The sequence below is a fragment of the Daldinia decipiens genome, assembly GCF_022478715.1.
Source record: "Daldinia decipiens strain CBS 113046 unplaced genomic scaffold F4813scaffold_18, whole genome shotgun sequence".
Lineage (NCBI taxonomy): Eukaryota > Fungi > Ascomycota > Sordariomycetes > Xylariales > Hypoxylaceae > Daldinia > Daldinia decipiens.
Window position 1 is genome coordinate 371,074 of NW_026054561.1, and position 20,539 is coordinate 391,612.

At 47.1% G+C, this 20,539-nt stretch overlaps 5 protein-coding genes and 2 non-coding genes across 7 annotated transcripts; 2 read left to right on the forward strand and 5 right to left on the reverse strand.

The window, feature by feature from the left end:
- Positions 1 to 49: 49 nt before the first annotated feature.
- F4813DRAFT_360913 (uncharacterized protein) lies at positions 50 to 2,464 on the forward strand. Its single transcript, XM_049243458.1, has one exon. It carries the CDS (start codon positions 398 to 400, stop codon positions 2,246 to 2,248), a length of 1,851 nt encoding a protein of 616 aa, XP_049099236.1. The 5' UTR covers positions 50 to 397; the 3' UTR covers positions 2,249 to 2,464.
- A 1,329-nt stretch (positions 2,465 to 3,793) lies between these two features.
- F4813DRAFT_381019 (uncharacterized protein) lies at positions 3,794 to 6,169 on the reverse strand (the record flags this gene model as incomplete). Its single annotated transcript, XM_049245629.1, has 4 exons — positions 3,794 to 3,859; positions 3,918 to 5,173; positions 5,227 to 5,279; positions 5,445 to 6,169. 4 exons carry the CDS (start codon positions 6,167 to 6,169, stop codon positions 3,794 to 3,796), a joined length of 2,100 nt encoding a protein of 699 aa, XP_049099237.1.
- A 9,375-nt stretch (positions 6,170 to 15,544) lies between these two features.
- F4813DRAFT_360930 (flavoprotein) lies at positions 15,545 to 16,226 on the reverse strand. The gene has a single exon (XM_049243459.1). The coding sequence runs from the start codon at positions 16,062 to 16,064 to the stop codon at positions 15,813 to 15,815; it is 252 nt and encodes an 83-aa protein (XP_049099238.1). The 5' UTR covers positions 16,065 to 16,226; the 3' UTR covers positions 15,545 to 15,812.
- Positions 16,227 to 17,025: 799 nt separating this feature from the next.
- F4813DRAFT_389861 (uncharacterized protein) lies at positions 17,026 to 17,386 on the forward strand (the record flags this gene model as incomplete). The annotated part of the gene is made up of 2 exons (XM_049246922.1): positions 17,026 to 17,247; positions 17,375 to 17,386. The coding sequence occupies 2 exons, from the start codon at positions 17,026 to 17,028 to the stop codon at positions 17,384 to 17,386; spliced, it is 234 nt and encodes a 77-aa protein (XP_049099239.1).
- Positions 17,387 to 17,978: 592 nt separating this feature from the next.
- F4813DRAFT_t82 lies at positions 17,979 to 18,064 on the reverse strand. The gene has a single exon. It is a non-coding gene; the product is annotated as a tRNA-Arg (tRNA).
- Positions 18,065 to 18,838: 774 nt separating this feature from the next.
- F4813DRAFT_389862 (uncharacterized protein) lies at positions 18,839 to 19,219 on the reverse strand (the record flags this gene model as incomplete). The annotated part of the gene is made up of 2 exons (XM_049246923.1): positions 18,839 to 19,034; positions 19,104 to 19,219. 2 exons carry the CDS (start codon positions 19,217 to 19,219, stop codon positions 18,839 to 18,841), a joined length of 312 nt encoding a protein of 103 aa, XP_049099240.1.
- A 626-nt stretch (positions 19,220 to 19,845) lies between these two features.
- F4813DRAFT_t81 lies at positions 19,846 to 19,917 on the reverse strand. Its single transcript has one exon. It is a non-coding gene; the product is annotated as a tRNA-Ala (tRNA).
- Between the last annotated feature and the right edge of the window lie 622 nt (positions 19,918 to 20,539).

Here is a 20,539-nt window from a genome sequence, read left to right on the forward strand (position 1 = left end):
AAGGAAAGTCCAAAGCAGCCGAGTTATGATGTGCCCCTGTTTTTCAATACTCCTCTTTGACGCATAAGGTTCAAATAATTTTTGCAGTCTCAATCAATCGTTGCACCACCAAAAATCAATGCGCGATCCTCTATTTCCACGGTAAAATAGCGTCATCCACTCCAACAAACGAAACATCAAATAAACGCGCCGAGAAGTCTACACTATCTCCAAGAACCTCTCTTTATTCTTCTTCTGCCATGTGTTATTACGCGTACATAGTTTAATACTTCCATTTTCGGCCATTAACCCGCCCTTCCCATCTCGTACTCCCGCCGCTTCCTCCAGTAGTCATCCCTACCCTTCAATAACCCAAGTAAGGCCAAAATTACCGAAACTTCAGTAATAGCCTCATAAAATGGCTTCCCACGACGTCCGCGATGTCCTCAACCTGCCGCTTGATGCTGGTTCGCGACCAGCCAAAAAACAGAAGACGAATGTCCCTCGACCGAGCTTGAAGGGTTTAGCAAGGGAGGTACAAAACTTAGGAGGCGATAATCCTATCGCAATTGTCCCGGAGTTATCTTCGTTCAAAAAGCGGCGATTTGGAAGCAGGAAGCCGGCGGCGCGATGGGAATTACGTCCTTTCCGCAACTCAGCGCGAAACGATCAGTCACTACGTCTACGGCATTGGAGGAAGCAGACGGAAGATCAGACAAGACTGCGGGATGAGCAAGACGGAGAGAATGGGACTAACGTGGAAGATAAATCGGTGGAACTTGAAGACTCGGGGTTTTCTAAGTTTAACGTACAAGTGGACATTCCTCAATACAGCGACGACCAATACAAGTCCAACTTAGAGAGCGATGAATGGACGAAGGATGAAACAGATTACCTATTCGATCTTGCTAGAGACTTCGACCTTAGGTGGCCTCTAATATGGGATAGATATGATTATCAACCGAAGCTAGACGATAATATAACAAATGGCGAGGGGGCAGACACTACCGACCCTAAGACTGCTGTAGTCCCGGCACCTAAGGGGCGGACTTTGGAGGATTTAAAGGCTCGATATTACGAAGTTGCGGCAAAGATGATGGCTGTCCAAAAGCCTGTTCAATATATGACCCAAGCTGAATTTGCGCTTCATGAGGTCATGGCTAATTTTAACCCCGTCTCGGAGACAAAACGAAAGATGTTCGCAGCAGAAGCCTTGTCTAGATCTAGGGACGAAGCTCAGGAAGAAGAATTGCTGCTTGTTGAAGTACGCCGAATACTTGCCCGCCAGGAGAAGCTCAACCAAGAACGTCGTGAGCTTTACAACCGCCTTGACTATCCACACACGGAGCAAGATATCAATGCGTTCAAGTCCAGTGCTGGATTGCAGACACTTCTTCAGAATCTCATGAATGTAGACAAGACTAAAAAACGAAAGTCACTTATGGAAGCTAACGGCGCGAACACGCCCGCATCAGCTCACCCCTCAGCACACCCCTCTAATCACCCCAACTCTACTCCGATATCAGAAACCCGCCGAGAGAGCATCGCAGCTTCATCAGCGGGTCATCGTGATTCTATCGGAGGCGGCGAGCGTCCCGAACGTCCTGCCAAGAAGGGTGCCCAACCCGAGAGAAAGAAGCTCACCGAACAGGAAGAGCAAATCTACGGCGTATCACACCATGATCGTTTGCCCTCAGGGCCAACGTTCCGTTATGAACGAATAAATAAGATCCTCACAACAAAGAGTAACGCTCAACACCAGCGTATTACCAATACCCTAGCCGAGCTAGATATCCCGAGCAGACTCAACATGCCTACGAGGGCAGTAGTAGAGGAAATGGAGAAGTTGCTCAATTCCATCGGCGTGCTCCTAGACATGCGAAAGATGAACGACAAGATTGACGCCGAGATTAAGCTCGAGAAAGCTAAGAAGGCTGAGCGCGAGAAAGCACTGGCCCCTTCACAGCCAGAGAGTGAAGGTAAATCTAAGCAGTCGGTAGGTGCTGCTACGATAAATGGCGAGGATAAGAAAGAAGGTATCGTGGCCGACGAAGATGCTGCTGGGACGACTAATGGCGAGGCATCTGCGACTAATGGCGCAACGAACGGAGACGTTAACGACGAGAGTGGTGGAACTGCAAATGCAGATGATACGGAGAGCATGGCTGCGGATAAGGGGCTGCGACCGGAAAGCAGCAATGGGCATAAGAGAAGTGCCAGCGTTCTGAGCGCCAGCAGTGATAAGAGCGCTAAGAGACAGAAGAAGTAGGGGCCGTATGAAGTGTGAAGGCGGGCTGAGACGAGGTACGAGGAAGAGAATACCTAGTGATACGGCTGAATACGATTACCTACGACTGGGTAGGCCGACACGATGAATTGGCATCAGGGGGCAAGCCGGATGAGGTTACGATAGTAAGATAAGTTAACTAACATTAACATAAACATACGCATAGGGCTGAGAACGCCGTATGCTTTTTATCACCCATATCTTTACGGCTTGACGACGAGATGAGATGAAGTGATTAGTGCCGATTAACTACCTATAAGCTGTGTGCTTATAACTTCCTTGTTAACCCTGCTGATGCTGTAGTCTACTAGCTAGGAGCTAGTACTACGGTTGGCTTACGAAGTTGATAATGAACAGTGATGTTGAAGATTTGAGTATAAATCTTCTATTGACGCCATGGAAATACACAGGTTAGTCTGGGTGTAGGTCTTGACATAACATTAAAAGCGTACCTAATACATTGTTGTATTAATTAAGGAATTGCTTGCTTGCTTGCTTGCTTGCTTTGCTATATAATTAATACCTGAGTACCAAGCTAGGTTTTACTCAAAAATATACTCGACCCAATACAATACTAAGGACACCGTTCCCGTAAAAACAGAATAGCCTATGCTCGCGCATTTATAGATCATTCGTTAGGGGCAAGTAGAATAACTCGTCTTTGGTTCGGATCGTATCGTACCTCCTAGAATATTATCTTTGATCCTGCATATACATTTACGCATCACATCTATAACTACTTGTCCTATTCTCCACCCCTGACCCAGTATAACTATCTCATTAACAAACTACCACTTCAAGAAACCAAGTATCACATGTTTAAACAGTATGTATCAATTCCCCTAACAAGATAATTTACAAGTACAGTAGCTGCATCCTTCGCGCACAGTCCTAAGCAAAACACTGCGACTGACAAACCATAAACCGGGTATCTTTAACACAGATCTCTCTATAGTGCCGTGTCTCTCTCTTTTCGTCGAAATCATCGTCTTCGCGTAAGGGCGCAACTTCGGCCTGCCTTCGTAAAACACCATGCGTGTATGACGGCCGTGATCTCGTTAGTGAAGCTGGTTCCTGTCCCCCCTAAAACAGACCAAGATATATGACGATAGGGGATTCGTGAAATCCGTATATATGCACCCCTGGAAACGAAGAAAAAAAGGAATCGGCTTGCTTCCAACACCTAAATCTGCCATATAGCTGCCAGAGCTACTTGATATCCTTCTATTAGATGTACCCCAATCCATCGTATATATAACAAATACGTCGTCGTCCCCCTAAATTGCTACCGACATCTCATCTGTTCCTGCGGAGGGAAGCTATAGCTGAGTTTTTTAGGTCCTGCCACTGCAGAACCACCCATCATATGCTGTGCGGAAATCACCGTGTCTATCTACGTGTGAAGATGGTGCGAGTGGCGGAAACGACGAGAAGCGCTTGTATAAACAGCAAGCGATAAGTTCAGATATTGAGGCCAATATCAAGAAACTATAAGTGATGAGCATATATATGATCCATCATGCGCTGTCAGCTAATAGCACCGCGCGTTACCCGAGCAGGATTGCCTGCAACGACCGTAAACGGAGGCACATCCTAAACTTTCATTAGTACCGTGTCTATAGTATAATAGGGTTGCCAAACGAAAACTCACCTTGGTGACCACTGCGCCGGCAGCGATCGTTGCTCCCTTCCCAATCCTAAGACCGAGAAGGATTATAGCGCCGCCTCCGACCCACACGTCCTCCTCAATGTAAATAGGCGAACCGATGTGGGGGCTTTTACTGCCTTTGCGTTTCTTGGGGTCCGTATGCAGGGTGCCGCCGAAGAGGCTGACGTTCGGTCCGATGTAACAGTTGTTGCCAATAATGATCTCCATAGGGTCGATAATGGTGCAATTCCGGCCAATAAAGACATTATTTCCGATAGCAATGTTGTAACCATAATCACAGGTAAACGGCGCCTCGACAACCACCTCTTGCCCAACGCTACCAATATTTGTAATAGACGACTGTAACTGCGGGTTCATGAAGATAGGCTCCGTCGGGTGTAGAATTTCTTGGAAAAGCCGAGAACGCTCGGATGCTGAGACTCCAACACTCGGGTTAGTGGAATTGTTAAACCTAAAACATGCGGCGCTACATCTTTGCCTCTCTAGGACCAATTCTTCGTCAAACGGATAGTATTGATTCCCTGTAAGCATCTCTTCCTTCTGCGTTCTCTCCCGGCCAGGGGGCAGGTGTTGCGACAAGGCAAGACGTGCTGCTTCTTGAGGGTCAGTTGCGGTTGCAGATGGAGGTGGAGGAGGAGGTAGCGGTGGCGCGGGTTGGCTTTGATGACCTTGAGTTGGTGGGCTGCTACTTCGTGTTGGCGGAAGAATATTAATCTGCGGGAGCGAGCCCGAATGCGAAGTGTCGTGCTCTGTACGGGTAAGGTCGTGTAATGGTGGTACCCTCTGGTAGTCTTTGTGCCGGTCAACACTGCTTAAAGGCGTTGGCAACTGCATAGTACTGCTTGTAGCGCTTATCGGGGTAGGAAACATGGTTCCTGGGTTGGTATATGATATCGAAGATAGTTTGTTGTTTTCCGGGCTTGTAGCAGATGGGGTCGGTGTAGGAAGGGTAGCAGAAACAATTTGCCGGTTATCGTCCGCAAGAATCGGCCGGCCCTGAACCGGTTCTATCCGGAGCGGTTGACCGCGGTAGGCCTGAGCTGGTTGATCACGCTTTGGAGGCGGTGGGGGTGCAATCGGGTAACTACTCTGCTGAGGCATTCCGTAGGCACCTGGAGGCACATAGCTAGGATCCTTGGATTCGAGCGGAACAGCTGCGGGCTTGCTCTCCATTTTCGGGTAACCTCGCTGGTTGGGATATCCGTGGCATACAAAACCGCCCCGAACGCAGTTGGTACCTGCTCAACCCATAAGTAAATGAGGACTTGGTTTCATCTAGGGGAAGGCTCACATTGCGGTTTTGTTTCATCGCACTTCTTCTTTCTCTTCCGACAAGTTAGGCAGCTATAAATTCTGGTACGGAGAGCCGATACCTCGTCCTTAAGTGCCGAGATGCCTAGGCACCTACAACACGTAAGAGGACGCGGGGCCGGCCGCCATACCTAAAAGTCAGCAACGGGGTCCTGGATGCAATGCGTAAGACGGGCGGAATGATGGGGTCCTAGTTACCCAGTCTTGGTCCGGTTACTGAAATTGCGCTTCCTCTTTTTGGGGTCAGACTGAATCACAGCATCTCCTTTTCTCTGTTCCTGACTATAAGAGCTACTGCCATAGAGTACAGAACTGTCGTCACCGTCGGGGCTCGTCGCCGCGTAATCATGCTGGGATTCCATATGGGATGTTCCTCTTCGAAGTGTCTCGCCGAGCTGCTCATCGGTTGGTGAGGGAGCCATGCCTGCGGAACTTTGCCGGTCGTATGCGCTGCGCTCATCAGCGTGCCCTTGCCGCGGATACCAAGATTCGTGGTGCTCTCGACCCTCTTCGCCATACTGCCTATACTCGCGCTCTCTCTGCGGAGTTGAATATGATTCACGTGACTCTACTTGACATGGCTGTTCTCGCTCTCGAGCAATTAGTCCTTCTCTACGCGGCTCATCCGAGATTGAGCGTTTGCGCTTGTGCGCGCTTTCATCGGGATAATTAGTGGGTTGGTAAGATGGCCGTTCATGACCTAGCCCTGACCAGTGCTCTCTTTGACTCGTAGGGGTTTCTCCGACTTTGGGTTCCTGGGTAGTTATTTGGCGAATGGTTTGCTCCTCAGAGGCAGCGCGTACAGAAGCAGGGCTGCTTCCAGGCCTTTCGGCACCTTTTTGCTCGCCACCGTTTAAAGCCGTAAAGGTCGCCATATTTCGTCCAACAATATCTTCAGCCCAACAGCCTTGCGTGAGGTGCATAGGAATTCGATGGTTGAGATGTATATTAGTGGGCGATAATTACTGTACGATGAAGCCCTTTAACCAGCCGGATCTGCATTTAAGATCCAGTAAATCCGATGCAGGTGCCCTTTGAGAACTCTTAACTAATAATCGACGGCACGGTTCGGGTCGCAGCCGAAATATGCAGCCTTGGTTGGCGTATGGCCTGGTTGAAAAGGCCTGTAGAAAACCTAGAAAAAATGCCCAAGGGAAACAAAACAGGCCAACGAAGCCGCAAACAAAACCTCTGAAGATGATGGTGCACACAGCAATCGCGTTATGATCTAGCAGAACTTTCGAATTAAGATTCCTGAAGGTGAATGCTTTATGAAGAGTCAATATAAAGGGCTTGATTTGATAGAATTCAGATCCTTAATCGAAGTGCGCGTCGTGGAGCTGAACAATGGGTGATCTGCAAAGACTCTAGGTTTTGACTGCGATGAACTTCAAAAATGAGTGCGCGGGGAGGCAATTTTGTGCAAGCGAGCGGGATTGAGCCAGCCGCACCTCGTTCTTATCGAATCCAGCAGCGTAATACGACGGTGATTTGCAAGGGCTGATGCGGTACGTTGCGTAGTGCCGTGTTGCGGTGTAAGCAGCAGGCAAGCTCACAGGCTGCTGCGCCTAAAAGACTGCACGTTGGGTCTGCGCTGCTAAGAGGATTCCTATCCAGGGAACGTCGATGTTTTGTTAGTGATAGTTGGGCCGAGTATAGCTATCTTGGTTTCTGGACCGCGTGGAAAAACTCCAGACTATTTTCTCGTGAGGTCCGGCCCACGATGCAACTTGTCGAATTCGAACCAACTATAACGAAATTCCCGGCTTCCCACTCGTCCCTCGTGTTGGGATCCTTGACCCTTATTTAATGCGTACAAGAAAAAAGGACCTGCCAGCGCTTGGCGATTTGACGCGCGATTAACTCTTTGCCCTGCTGCGCCTGCGGGAATGAATGATTTTCGGATGCCTCTCGCTCTACTTGACCAACGTTGGGGCTAAGTGTCAACGTAGACAGCCCCTCTTCGCCTCCCTTCTAACAGCGATCAGAGAATACCACGGAAGAACCTAAAATGAACGGAGGGGAAAGAGAAGGTAAGTAAAATTGATTTGCAATAGTGCAATTGAGCAATAGTAATCAAGGTAGCACGTAGTAGTTGGCAGCGGTAGGGGGGGATATAAGAAAATATAAAGGGAAAAAAAGTATGTGGCTAGCCAGCCAGCAGAACCTAGGCGGAGCGGGAAGTTGATGGTTGATGGTTGATGTAAGGCAAGGATAGATAGAGTAGGACGGGTAGGAGGTAGGCAGGTAAGGTAGAGGGTAAGGTAGGTACGTCGGTGGATAGGGCAGGTAGCCGGGGCGAGCCAGTACCCTCTCTTCTTGATCAGATATAGTAGGTACGTAGAAGTATTTGTATTTGTAGGTAGTTGCGTTGTATCGTATGTAATATGTATATATATGTATGTATTGTATATGTAATCAATACAATTGCAAATGCAAATACGAAGGAAAATAATATAATACCTACTTAGAGTACCTTATCTGGCAGTCTAGCAGTCTGGCATGCACGCATGCACGCATGCAAGGCAGTAAGTATTAAGGTAGGTGTTAGGTAAGTACCTAGGTTAGGTACCTAAGGTAAACGAGCGCGAATGGGAAAGATGGAAAGGAGCGAATGCAAGCAATTAACGTTGCGTTAGGTTGATATAGCTAGCAATTGGTACATGGATGTGCGAAATATGCATGTATATACTTATGTAGGTTAGGTAGTTTCAATACTGCAACTTCTCAGGGCAAATAATAAAAAATAATAAAATAAAAAAGTGCATTCCCAAAAAAAGAATTGACCGTAAGCTCCATGTCCTCCGCGGGATGCCTTGATACTTTTGTACCGCAGACGAGATCGACAAACCCTGCACATGTGGCTAGCCCCAGTTAATGTACGTATTGGGCGGCATGGCGCTTGATAACCAAGGCTAAGGTTGAAGGAGAGATATACAGCGCCAAGGTACTTTAGCTTTTTCCAAGGATTCATGCGTAGTGTACATATGTAGGTAGTGTAGTGAGCCCGTATGTATGTCCGCGCGAAACGAACGTCCATCAGAAAGAACCCAGAAAGAACTTGGAAGCGAGTCGAGGAACGTCGGCTACTAAGCAAGGATATCTGCACGTTCTACGTAGTACCAGGAGTACCGATGTATATACCTACCCTAGGCCCATTAAGTTAGGCTATGTACCTAGGTACATACATGGTATGTATGTAACTTCAATAGTTAGTACATAATTCACGTATTATACTTGTACGCTAGCATCTTACATAGACGCCTACATACATCATGAATATCTATAATTCCGCGGTAGATCAAATGTACATATCTAGTAGTCCTAGCAGAGGCATCTTGGATACAAATACACATACCTAGGTTACTACCTTTTAAAGCATCAAATGTCAACTTAAAACATCCAAATAGAGAAGGAAATTATATACTCCTCTTTTTCAAGATAGTACGGAATCAAGTCTCGCGCGTTGAAGCCGAAATGTTGTTATATGTATGCAGGTAGGTATGTATATATGCAGGTAGGTAGTGTTAAGCTCTTGTGGCTTCTTTCATCCCTACCTACCTTGGTTAAAGATATGTACGTAGTCTGGTAATCAGTCTTATGTCTCCCGCCGTTCTTCATGCGATGTTACCGAATCTGAACCGGTAGCACTGCCGCAGGAGCATTCATCATCGAATACGTATCAAATACGACGAATAGAGGCGTGTACCTGATCTAACCCCAACGGCGATGAACTCCTCTTATTACCACCAACGGCCCCCCTTTTAACGTTGCACCAGGGTTTCTCAAAAAGTGCCATTGGGCTATGCCATTAGGTCACTACAGTATTTGTCACGTCTCGCCTCAAAGCTACCCAGCTAGGCTATGATAGGTGCAGCACTTTCGGTCCGCGACAAGTCTATCGTCGTGGCCATCTTCAGATGTCACTAGCAATGTCACTAGCACCTTGACGTGATATGTAAATAAAAGGCATTGATGAATCAATAAAGGCCGCTTCTTAAGGCCTAGTCGCGGCCCTACGAACCCTTGGCCTAATTCTCCTAACCCACGATGTTTCGAGCCGCTAGGTAGGAGATCAAAATAGCACACGCAGGTGTTATCGGCAGGTGTTGGCGGGTTTGGTAAACCTGACCAGGATGTAGAAAACGAGGTGCGATTGGGAGGATCTAAGTAGTTTGAAAGGGAACCTCGATCTTGTAGAAGTGCGCGAGCGGCACAGCAAAAAGGTGCAACGTCAATTCCCGCATTGGGTCTTGGAATTCTGCCAATCTTGTCGCGGCAGCACTGCTTCCAACCAGAAAAGGTCGACCCTGGAGCATTGCCGGCAGGTGTGGTAAGAGGAGTTTGCGAGTCTGGTTGTACTCTGGCCGTAGGTAGCCAATAGGTGCCTTTAGACAGGGATGCAGCTGTCATGCAATTTGGCGCGGGCGTGTGATGTCGAAAATGCCCAGGGCTCTTTTTACATAGGACGCAGCGAATACCCGCGTCTAGAGCCGACGAGAGGTTGTTGATTTGCTGCTAACGCATGTGCTCACCTCGTCGTCACAAATGTCTCGTATTGGCTTGCGAGTTGCATCCATCTTTGACTCGGAGAGTTGAAACTTAAACCAAGGCATAGAAGGGCCGCTAATACAGCAGGCCTCCAGCCCCGCGGCCCCGGTCATAAGAACGCTGTTGATAGTTGATAGTTGATACATACTGAGCCGAATGCGGCGGTGCTAGGTACTCTGCAACACGACTTCGCTGACGTAGCTGCGTAAGTCACCATCTTATACATAGTACCTAACCATGTAATATGTATGTATCGGGCTGTTCCTCGGTCAAGAAAGGAGTAATGGGGAGTGCCTAAGGGGAGTAATGGGGCTACGTGAATCCTTCACCAAGCAAACAAAGAACCACCTAGGTTACCTAGGTAAAGAGGGATCATAATGTTAATGCTGTTATTACCGCTGGTCCTTCCCCTGGATCTTGTTGCAACGTAATCGACCCGGGCGCTGCACGTGCTGACCTGCTTAGCTCCGGGATCTTTTCCATTTTCGAATATAGTATATTGGCCATGCACCCTGCCGGCCGGATAGCACCCTTCGAACCGTGACTCGAGAGCCCGTCGCGTACGGCACGCACGGAACCATCCTGCCCTCGGCGTCTGACACATAGCACATAACACATAGCACATAGCCAGCATCTACTTCCAGCTGATCTACTTCGTAGGTAGCTAGCATAGCCGGTATCAATTTGCTTTCGTCCGAAATCACCTACCTACGCCATGTACACCAATGAAGAATTCTCATAACTAAATGTTAAACCCTTTTGACTTTGACATTAAGTGGTCCTGTTGCTAAATCTGGAACTGATTTTATAGCCTTGAATATATACCAAAGCTATCTTGTTCTTAGCTAGTTAACTAGTTACTCGTTAAACAACTGTCTGGATGATTTCTTGGAGAGCCACAACGGTCGTAATCCTGGGGTTTCCTTCCTTTTACTTTTTTTTTTTTCTCCGCGGGTGTTTCTGAATTATCTCTCTGTAGCACGCTCTGTGGGGCGAGCGCAAAGCGCTTGTCGCGAATCATCGAGACCTTGCTCGGATGCGTTTGCCGCCGTTGGGGAAGGTGATCGATCCATAAGCGGCTTACCGCTGCTCATTGGTCAGAACATTGAAGCAATAGCTTCTAGGTTAGGTTGGTTGGCTGGTTGGTTAGCTTACAACAGGGTCGGTCAAACACAATCGATCAGCCGCGTCCGCGCATAAAACACATCTGCTGGCCCGGGTTTCTTTTCTTAGAAATCGGCGGAACATTCTCGGGTTCTAGCTACGACCCGCTTGGGAAGCCTGGTAGGGCACAAGCTTTCGGTATTGTGGTCAAGACCTGTGTATAAGAACAAGAAGGATACATATATGATATACATAGCATTGCCGTGTCCTGGTCTCCTTGTATCGACCTGTGATAAGGTTCGTTGTTACCCCTCATGACGCTAATACTAGAAAGCGGAGGTGAGATTGTTTAATGCTGTGTCAGGCTGACGGCGAGGTCGCTTATTTGTCTCCAGTGAGGCCGAAGTCCATAGAGTTCTTCGCCCGTGGCTCCCTGAGATCTGCATACTCTTCCTATATTTCTGGCTGCTCTAACCCCTCATCAATCCGTAATGTTAATGTGGCACAAAGTCGTACGGCATTAACAGAACCTTCGGTCTATCAAATTGAGACAGACGTTGGGGGCCACCAGCCTGGAACAATCCCTATTGGATCCAAAGTAGAACCACACCTCACCTGGTTGCCATCAGGTTTTGGGCCGTTGAGTAATAACAAGCACCGTAGAGTAGGTGGTGCTATTAAAATATCTGATGGTCGACGTCTTGTTCGATTTGACTATTTGACTGTTGCTTAGGCCCGACCTTGCGAGACTCAATTGAAGCGGACTACTTGGAACAATATAGGTTATACCATACCAGAAGAAGATAAGAGCTATGAGAACGGCGCCGCAGTGAAAGCGGGAAAAGGTCCGTTAGCACCCCTGCTAGGCTCTTATTACTGTAAGACTGTAAGACTGTAAGACTGCGGGACCACGTCCAACAGCCGGCCGTCATGTAATAAGCGCGAAGTACGCCCCGGAGACCGACCGCGCTTTGACAATACTAGGCATGGTGTACATACAAGGTGACGTGAAGACAACAGACCGAAACTCAAGCAAACCGTCGAACATATGTATGTAGTGTCCATATGAGTAACACAAGGAGATAGTCGAATCGGAAGACATTAAAACTAAAATAATTCCGGCCGGTTGGCAAAACGTTAGTAATCAGTTGATAGTTGGTAATGACCTGTTAATGATGGCCTGTTAGTAGGAAGCTGTGTAAGGGTTTCATCTTTCATCCCAGGCAGTGTATGTACCTAATGTACATAGTAAATAAATAGAAGCCCATGTGGAAGATCCAGGAAAAGAATACATAGAGAATACATATTGATGCCGTAGGGAACGTGCATTAGGTATAGGTATGTAGGTACCTATGTAAGTATACCTAGGTAGTTAGGTAGGTAGTTATAGGTATGTACGAAGTACCACGAAACCAACATGTCAGGTATGTAGGTTAGTCGTTTACCATGTTTTCATCATTGCTAATTCGGCGCAAATTCCTTTTTTTAAGTAATAATTTGTTACCGGCAGCCAGACTATGTGACAAGCCACAAGCTTGGCCACGTTGTCAAGGAGAGAAGATTGCTGCACATGCATACCTCTTGTATTGTACAATACGTATATATAGGTATGTACCATGGCGATGGTGGCTTTTGAGATAGCCCGAGATGATAAATGGGTAGCACAAGGCCTGATACGTAGTTGATGTTGGTGCAGCACTACGAACAATTAATGTTGGTGGATGCGTAGTGCAACTCGACCGACTGGCCTTCAGCCAGGTTCTCGTGGTTCTCATGGTTCTCGTGGCTGGCGTTGGTACATGTGACATGGAAGGACTCCTTGTCAGGTATTAGGTCGCTTAACCTATTGTTAGATATGTATGTGCATTACATAGGTACCTACGTACGTAGTTACATGTACATATACTGTATTGTACCTTGTAGTTTCTTCCCTGTAGTTTCTTCCCTGTTTTGTACTAAACTAGTATGCACCTAGTAACCGCGTGCCCACATAACAGCCTGTAGGCGCTATACCCAATAGCATTTTAGGTGTACATGTACTAACTTCCAGGCCGCCTCGACGGCCGACCTACCGACCTACCGACCTAAACAATAAACAACAAGTACTGCATAAACAATAGCCAATCTTTAAGCCTCATCATATCCCCACGAAAATATGTCAGGCTTAAAAAGGAATGCCACAGCCAGGGCGCTGGACCGGCTTTGTCTTCTCTTGTCTTCTGCAAGTGTAAGAATGTAGGTTAGGTAAGTAATCCCAAAAATACCCTGTCTCTAAAGTATCATCCTCAAATCAGAAATAGTTTACCGCCTGCTCGTTTATCCAATAAGGGGCAGCCAGTCTCGCATAGCCGCTCACTGGCTAAAACATCTAAGCGCCTAGACATCACGGTGTAGTGGATAGCTAGCTTGTCGCTCAAGTATACGCTGAAGTATATGCATTCGAGAAAATTTCATCCGCGCATGGGCGTAATTCAACGTCGTCGTCGTGATGCTCCTTTGTGGTGATGCTCCTTTGAACCCCACGCATCTCTGTCCGCTATTTTTGTCCTAGATCACTTGCAGAAAATCTACCTGTCATACCTCCCGCCTGTCGCCGTTATGATCCTCCCTGCAAGCCTGCAAGGCACCAAGGCGACACTGCTACCCTATAACCAGGCTACCTTCGTCTGGTTGGGTACCCGCAGTCCGGGGAAAGCCAGATGCGCGGGCGTTTCGCCGCCATGTACAGGAACCCTCGACGGCGGTACCCCTCGCCGCTGCGAGAAACGCCTACGAGTCGTCATGTTGCATATCAGTTCATATCAGTTCATATCAGTTCATATCAGTTCATATCAGTTAGCTTCCAGAAGCGCCTGCGGACCACCGGCTTGCCCTTAATTCGCCAGTTTTCCATCGTCACTGTTGTTCATAGCAAGTAGACTCAGGGGCAAGAGGCTCAAGACGCTCACCCTGTGTACTAAGGTGCTGGCAAGCTGTACGCAAGACTACCAACCGCCAGAGGTACATGCACGTATGTATGCCGTTATCACATCCCCCCTATTAGTGTACCTAACGATACAGGGCAGTCAAGCTTCAGGACTCCCTACGCCCCCTTGCGGCCCAGCCTTATCTACCGCTCGTGACGTATCTTACTTGGAGATTCTAGTACCATGAGGGATCTGGGGCGTCTATTTTTGGAGGTCGTTGCTAAATTAAGAGATAGCCTCAATCTGCAGCCGCTCGCGAGCTGCAAGTGTTAATTAGACGTCACCTCCCAAAATCCAAATCCCGAGCTTCCCTAGTTTTTACACAGCGATCTACAACGTAGTTCCCCTTGGTCCATAGCTATCCTAAGCGCTCTCAACCAGAGCATATTGACTTTAAGCCGAGTACTTCCAACTTGCCATCTTGTTTCACTCGTATATCTATTTCCCTCCAATGGGAAGCAGTTCTCTTCGACTCACCGCCTATCTATTGGCGGTTACTTTCCGCTCTATCAATATATGATGTTTCAGATTCATCCAAACGGCGTTTCTCCTCTGTATCCTACTACCCACGGGCGACCGAAGACGCTGCCTCTCATCCTTGACACTACTCCGCAAGAGCAAGCTTACATTGGTCTCCTGTGGATCTCAAATGAAACAAAGTATCACTGCAGGATAGTTATATAACCCTATAAGCGCGATATAGATTAGGGATGACTCGCTAGCGGCATCGAAAGAACCACGCATTAGAGTCTTTGAGAGGCAACTATATTCCAAGTGACTCACCAAGTGTAATAAGGCCTCTAGGCGCATCAAGCGGCATTACCGCAGATCAGTTGGAAGATGTGGAGAATCCAGCAGATGTCTCTAGTTTCTAATATCTTGATGAGGATAACAATAGTCCTCAGTATAACCTGATTTATAATCTAGTGGTCGAGGGTCATACCTAGCTCGCTGTCGGCGTTGTTTCCTATACCTTGAAACCGCTCGATTCAATTCGCCAAGCGTCGAGAACCCATCCGTCAAAGGGGACCATAGCTTGATTCGTCTATAATCGAACCGAACTTACCGGCTGCCAAAATACAGGAAGAAGCTTGGGTAGTATCGCATAATATCCCGGATGTTCCTAGCGCAGCGCACAATACTCGGGGTTTGGCACCTTTTAATGTTCTCTGTCATCGATGCCCAACACTATTAAGATACGTGAAAGTGGGTAGATATTGCCCGAGGAATAGAGAGGCTATCTCGGCATACAAGCAGTTTCACCCCTTCTATTATTGGTGACCGAGCTTCATGATATGACCTAGTGATAGGAAATTATCTTTGTTATGCAAAGAACCACAAACCCAGCCTGGATACTCATCTCAGGGTCACAGGTATACATACATGTGACCATTCCTTCTCCAGGATGTCTAAGGGTAGTCTCGTGATGAGTTCCCCAACACAGCTAGCTCCTAGTTATACAGGAAATAAGGGGTATCAAGTCACAAAGGGCTCTCCTTACTGATGTCTTTAAAGTTGCGAGCTTCTATTACTAGAACTACTAACTAATGGTATAGAAAAGGGGGTAAATTTACTATTAGAACTGATAAAAATTTAAATACAACATATATGGTAACATATATGGTCTCATTTATAATCACCCTAAGAATGAAGAGATTTACTAGTTATAGTACTTGCTGAGTTTAATAGATTAGCATGGGGCTTTATTCTTAGTAGATAGAACAGTAAGGAGTAACAAGTACGATATCAGGGCACGAATGACATAAAGAAAACCTCCATTGTATAACTACATCTCCATTCCAGCTCTCCATAACAGTAGCGTTAGACCTTAGAGATCCCATTCCGCACTTAAACAAACAGCCCCCCAACTCTCCTTATGCATACCCTCCCACCTAACGAAGTCCTTCGCATCCCGCCCGAACAAATCTAGCAACCGCCCCGTCATCTACTCGACAGCCTGCTCTACAGACGACGGCCGCGTGCAAACCCCGACGACAGGCAGTGCGACGATGGCCCCCGCGCTAGTGACACTCAGCATGTTCCGTAGATGAATCTCGCTAAAAGGGGCCTCGCGGAAGGTGAGGACAAGGAGACGCCGCTCCTTAAGACAGACGTCCGCCGCACGTGTGATGAGGTCGTCGCATATACCTGCGTCAATAGCGGCGAGCATCCGTGTCGAGCAAGGTGCTGCGATCATCCCGTATATGTGATAGGAGCCGCTGGAGATCGGGGCTGCGAGGTCATGTGGGCTGGTGTTGTAATACGAGGGGTTAGTAAAGAGGTCGGCAAAAGGAGTGGTTTCCTATGTAGAGATATTTTGAGAAGGTGTTTATTACCTGTATACGTGGTCCGCCAGTGCTCGCCTCGCCCGCCCGCTTGCTGATGATAACATGTCTCTCGACATTGAGTCGGCGTATTGTCTGTAAAAGTCTGATACCAATATCTACTCTCGTATCCCCCGTGGTGGCGATAGTTACTCTCTTCCTATCTTCTAGAACAGAACCCCCCATCGTGACGTGACTTGTAGGTATATATATGTCTTGGTATTTTCGATCCAAGTACCAAAGCTTTAATTTAAGTATTAGCTGCCAATTCTAAAAGGATGTGAGAAAGTTATAAGAGAGGAGAGATAGTTGGTAGATAGGCTAGTTAAATTCGAGACACGAAAGTTCTAATAAGTATAATGAAATTAATAGCCAACAGTAGGCGAATTGTGAATTGAGTCAACTGGAACAGGTCGGAGTATAATTTTTCACGTTGATTAGTTTCAATTAGCATGGGATCTTTGCTAATAAATAATATCTCGGGGGCTTTAGATTCATAATATCCATACCGTCCCCTATCTTAGCTAACGGAGCGCTTCGGTACGGTTCGGGGCCTGGAGAAACGGGCAGGTCATACCCAGTTCAAGAGATGTTGCGAGCGAAATGGAGTAAGGAATGTGCTCTTTTCTACCGATATATATTAGTGTATCGTACCATATTCGTTGATTATACCCCCAGAGGTCCGGATCGTCAGAGTCGGCATAACTCGGAGCCTTCAGGAGCCTCGGATTAGGGGGTCGGACCCCAGAGAATTGATATTATCGACGCAAATGCTTTATTTTGGGCAAATATAAATAATACTAATGAAGTCCTGATCATCGAGATCAATACGGAATGTTATCCGCACCTCGAAGTCAGCGCCATCATATTGGCTTGGACCCTACAGCATCCGCCAAGCAGATAATGGACAAAGTCATCGCGGCCAAGAGCGCCGCGCCTATCCCCCCAAAGGTCGTTAAGTCCGGTCCCTGCAAGGGGTTTCGCCTTACGCTCGATCAGTTCAACCTAGAAACGCTGCCGTGCCCCCCTGCTGCACTGGTCCGATGGCGTCCAGACGTACGACATGCAGTGTTTCCAGTCTCCGGATGGTGATTGAACCAACTGGGCGATCGCACGTGCTAGTTAGTATAAACCATAATTGAGACTTCTATTCGACGATATATACGATTGCTAACTCCTGTAGTCGTGGCCGTGATTCGCGGCAAGCGCACAAATCCGGACAACCTTGTTTACTGCACGTTGCGCATAGATATCCCCTATCACACTTCACTTCCCTTTCTCGACATGGTCCACAGCTTTTGCGATTCTTAGCCTCCTGACGACTACGGAGGACCTCCCTTAGACCTCCGCGAAGAGCGGCCGAGGGGCTTGCTGGTGTCGGAGTCATCGTCGTACCACGTTTAACAGTATTTTTATCTTATATGAGTAATTACTCGTAATCGAGTGACAGGAGAACGTCTATGATTACAGACTATAAGCAGGCATGAAGTCGCATTATGCATGAGCTGCTGAATCATCCCTAAACCCGCGTTATGTCCTTACGAGTATTACGCCGTACAGCCCGTATCACTCCCGTTTGCTCATTTATTTTCGGATGCTTGGAATAAGAAACTAGAGTATATACCGCTTGTATATTATTGTTTGAAATTAATGCTAATACCAAAGATTGACCACCTAAAGTCATGTTATAATCCAAGGCGCGTCTTATTAAACGAAATGAAACAAATAATAAAATAAGGGATTTCTGTAGAAAGTCCAGTAAAGAAAGAAACAAAAATGAAATGAGACGAGCTCGGCAGGGATCGAACCTGCAATCTTTAGAGAGCCGGAAATAGGACCGAAATCTAACGCCTTACCATTAGGCCACGAACCCGGACGTGCAAAATTTTTGTTAGTTACGCACTATATTTTTTGTGCTGTGGAGAGCGGGCACAATGTGGGTATAACGATTCAAAATGTTCATCACAGCACTAATCCCCAAGAGGTCGTCTAAATAGAAGCTAATCTATCGTAATCATAAGTTCTTATAAGAATTATGATTAATCTTTCTACTCATTCGTATCTCCTAGTGTAAGTGTAAATGTGCTATAATGGGAAAGTGGAGTATCACGTCGAGGTATTTCATTGGTGGAGGTGAATTACATAGACGCATCGCGGTCAGGTACATAGTAATTTGAAATGAGGTTTAATACTTTGTAGATTCACTTATGTATACTAGGTTACCTACCTTAAATCATCCGATTTCTTTGGTATCCTCCTCATATACCTAATAACATACACCCCCCACGTCCCGCTCTCCTTCTTTCCCATTTATGTACTTCCCCCTCTGTCGGTCCCCTCGGCGCATACTCGTCCAAGTCTATATCTAATTCTCTCGTGGTCTCGAATCCAAATTTCTTATACGCTTCGTACGTACGCCTGATGCGACGAGTGTACCCATATAGAGAGGCCCAGGCTGTCGGCGATAGCATTCCCATATCGTAGTAGGGCACTGCCCACACCTTGGGACTGGTGTGAAGGTGGCACTGTAAGGTCAATAACGAAGATGCAAGGCGTGTCCGAGGGGACCAGATCAGATAGCCAGAATTACATATCGGCGTCTTCAAGGGCGTAGAGACGATCGATAGAGCTCTTCTCCTTTTCCTCCCTACTCTCGTCCACATATTTTTTCCCGTTTCGTCATTCCTCGTTTGCCGTTGCTCTCGCTCCTCCCCGCCGGCTTCGTGTCTCCGGGTCCACTCCACGGGACTAGCGCCGGGTCCAGGTTCCTAGATGCCCACCCGGCATGCCCGACGATTTCGCCCATTTCGTCATCCACGGCTTTGGCGTAGATGTATGTTTTCCTGTGGAGAGTATCTAAAAAGCCGGAACGGGAGATGTCATACATATCGAAAGGCTTCTGGCCTAATTACTTTACGATAGTGTGGAGGTCGACGGAGAAAGCCGACGAGGTAATGCGGGCGCAGGCGGGGATGTCGGCGTAGTTGAGGGGTTGGATGGAGATAGAAATTGGCTTACTAGAAGACATGATGCCCAGTAGTGCTGTTGTGAGTACCGTGTGAGAGATATTGGCGAGTTGTGGACGGCCATCTTAGAATGACCGGTTCGGGTCGTAGATGGGTCTGTTGGTTCGGAAGATTTCCCCGCTTCCTACGGGATGGCCCGGTGTCATTCCCCGAAGCTACCTAATATCTACCCAGTAGCTGTATATGTACCCCCGAAGACACGACAATGATACGCGCATATAATGGAGGTTAGCGTAGTAAGGTATGGAAGATGTTTACTATATCGATTCTGGACTCTACGTGTTGACGTTGATTGGTCCATCTCGGGTGTTTGTTCACGTAGCGACGAAGGGAGTGGTGTTTTGGATACATGGTATCGAAACCCAAGGATATGCAGAATCCTAATTGAACTACTGTGATTATACTTTAACGTATTTCTACATAACTAGGATTAATATATAGTCTATTTAATGCCCCCGAGGAGCTCTTAAAGATGAGAGGTAAAACTAAAGATATGAAGCCCGCCTTTTGAGACGGTCGGAATGGTACTCGGTATGAACCCGACACCCTCAAGCTAACTTACGAAAAACCGAGATATTATAGAACATTCAAAAAGATGCGGTATAAGGGGAATCTAACCCCTTTATGTTGGACTCGCGGGGAATCGAACCCCGGACCACTCCCATGCTAAGGGAGTATTATACCACTAAACCACAAGCCCCAACCAGTTTTTGAATCAGAATCCTCAGGAGATTCGATTCGTGTTGAAGATTTTGGTATGTCAAGTTTTATACTCACTGTGCCGGTTGAAGAGGTAGCGTTGCCCTAATCGACGGGGTGGAGTTTGCTTAGCGCTCTTTGTTCATATGTGCCTATTTATAAAATAACCAATAGGTCTCTTCTGCTATAAAGATAGCCCTGTGGGGGATTTAGCTGATTGTGTCAAGTGTCAAAGCATCTACCTACCTATTCAAGTGTAATATCGGCTTAGTCCCTTACGTGTAAGAATAAATCACGATTATGTATAAAAAACAAGAACAAGAATATGAACAGCAAGCATCATATGGAATATAGTTACTGAGACGTCAATGATATCTTCAAATCACTATGGGAGTATTAAATGGTAAGCGTAGCTAAGTCCTAACTGGTTTACAAGCATCGAGTCTATACTGAGTACATACCGAAGTTATACATTCAATGTTGGTGGGAAAACCAGCGTCGGACTCATTCCAGTCGTGAAAAAGGTTGTTAAGGCTGTGTATGCCACGTTGCCTGTACACCGGTTGAGGTTTTTCGGGCCAATAGTATTATTACCGGAGATGCCGGACCGGCAAATTCGGATT

Excerpts from the sequence above, each read along its gene's own strand:
- F4813DRAFT_360913 (XM_049243458.1), top strand. The coding sequence starts at position 398 with ATGGCTTCCCACGACGTCCGCGATGTCCTCAACCTGCCGCTTGATGCT.
- F4813DRAFT_360930 (XM_049243459.1), bottom strand. The coding sequence starts at position 16,064 with ATGATCGCAGCACCTTGCTCGACACGGATGCTCGCCGCTATTGACGCA.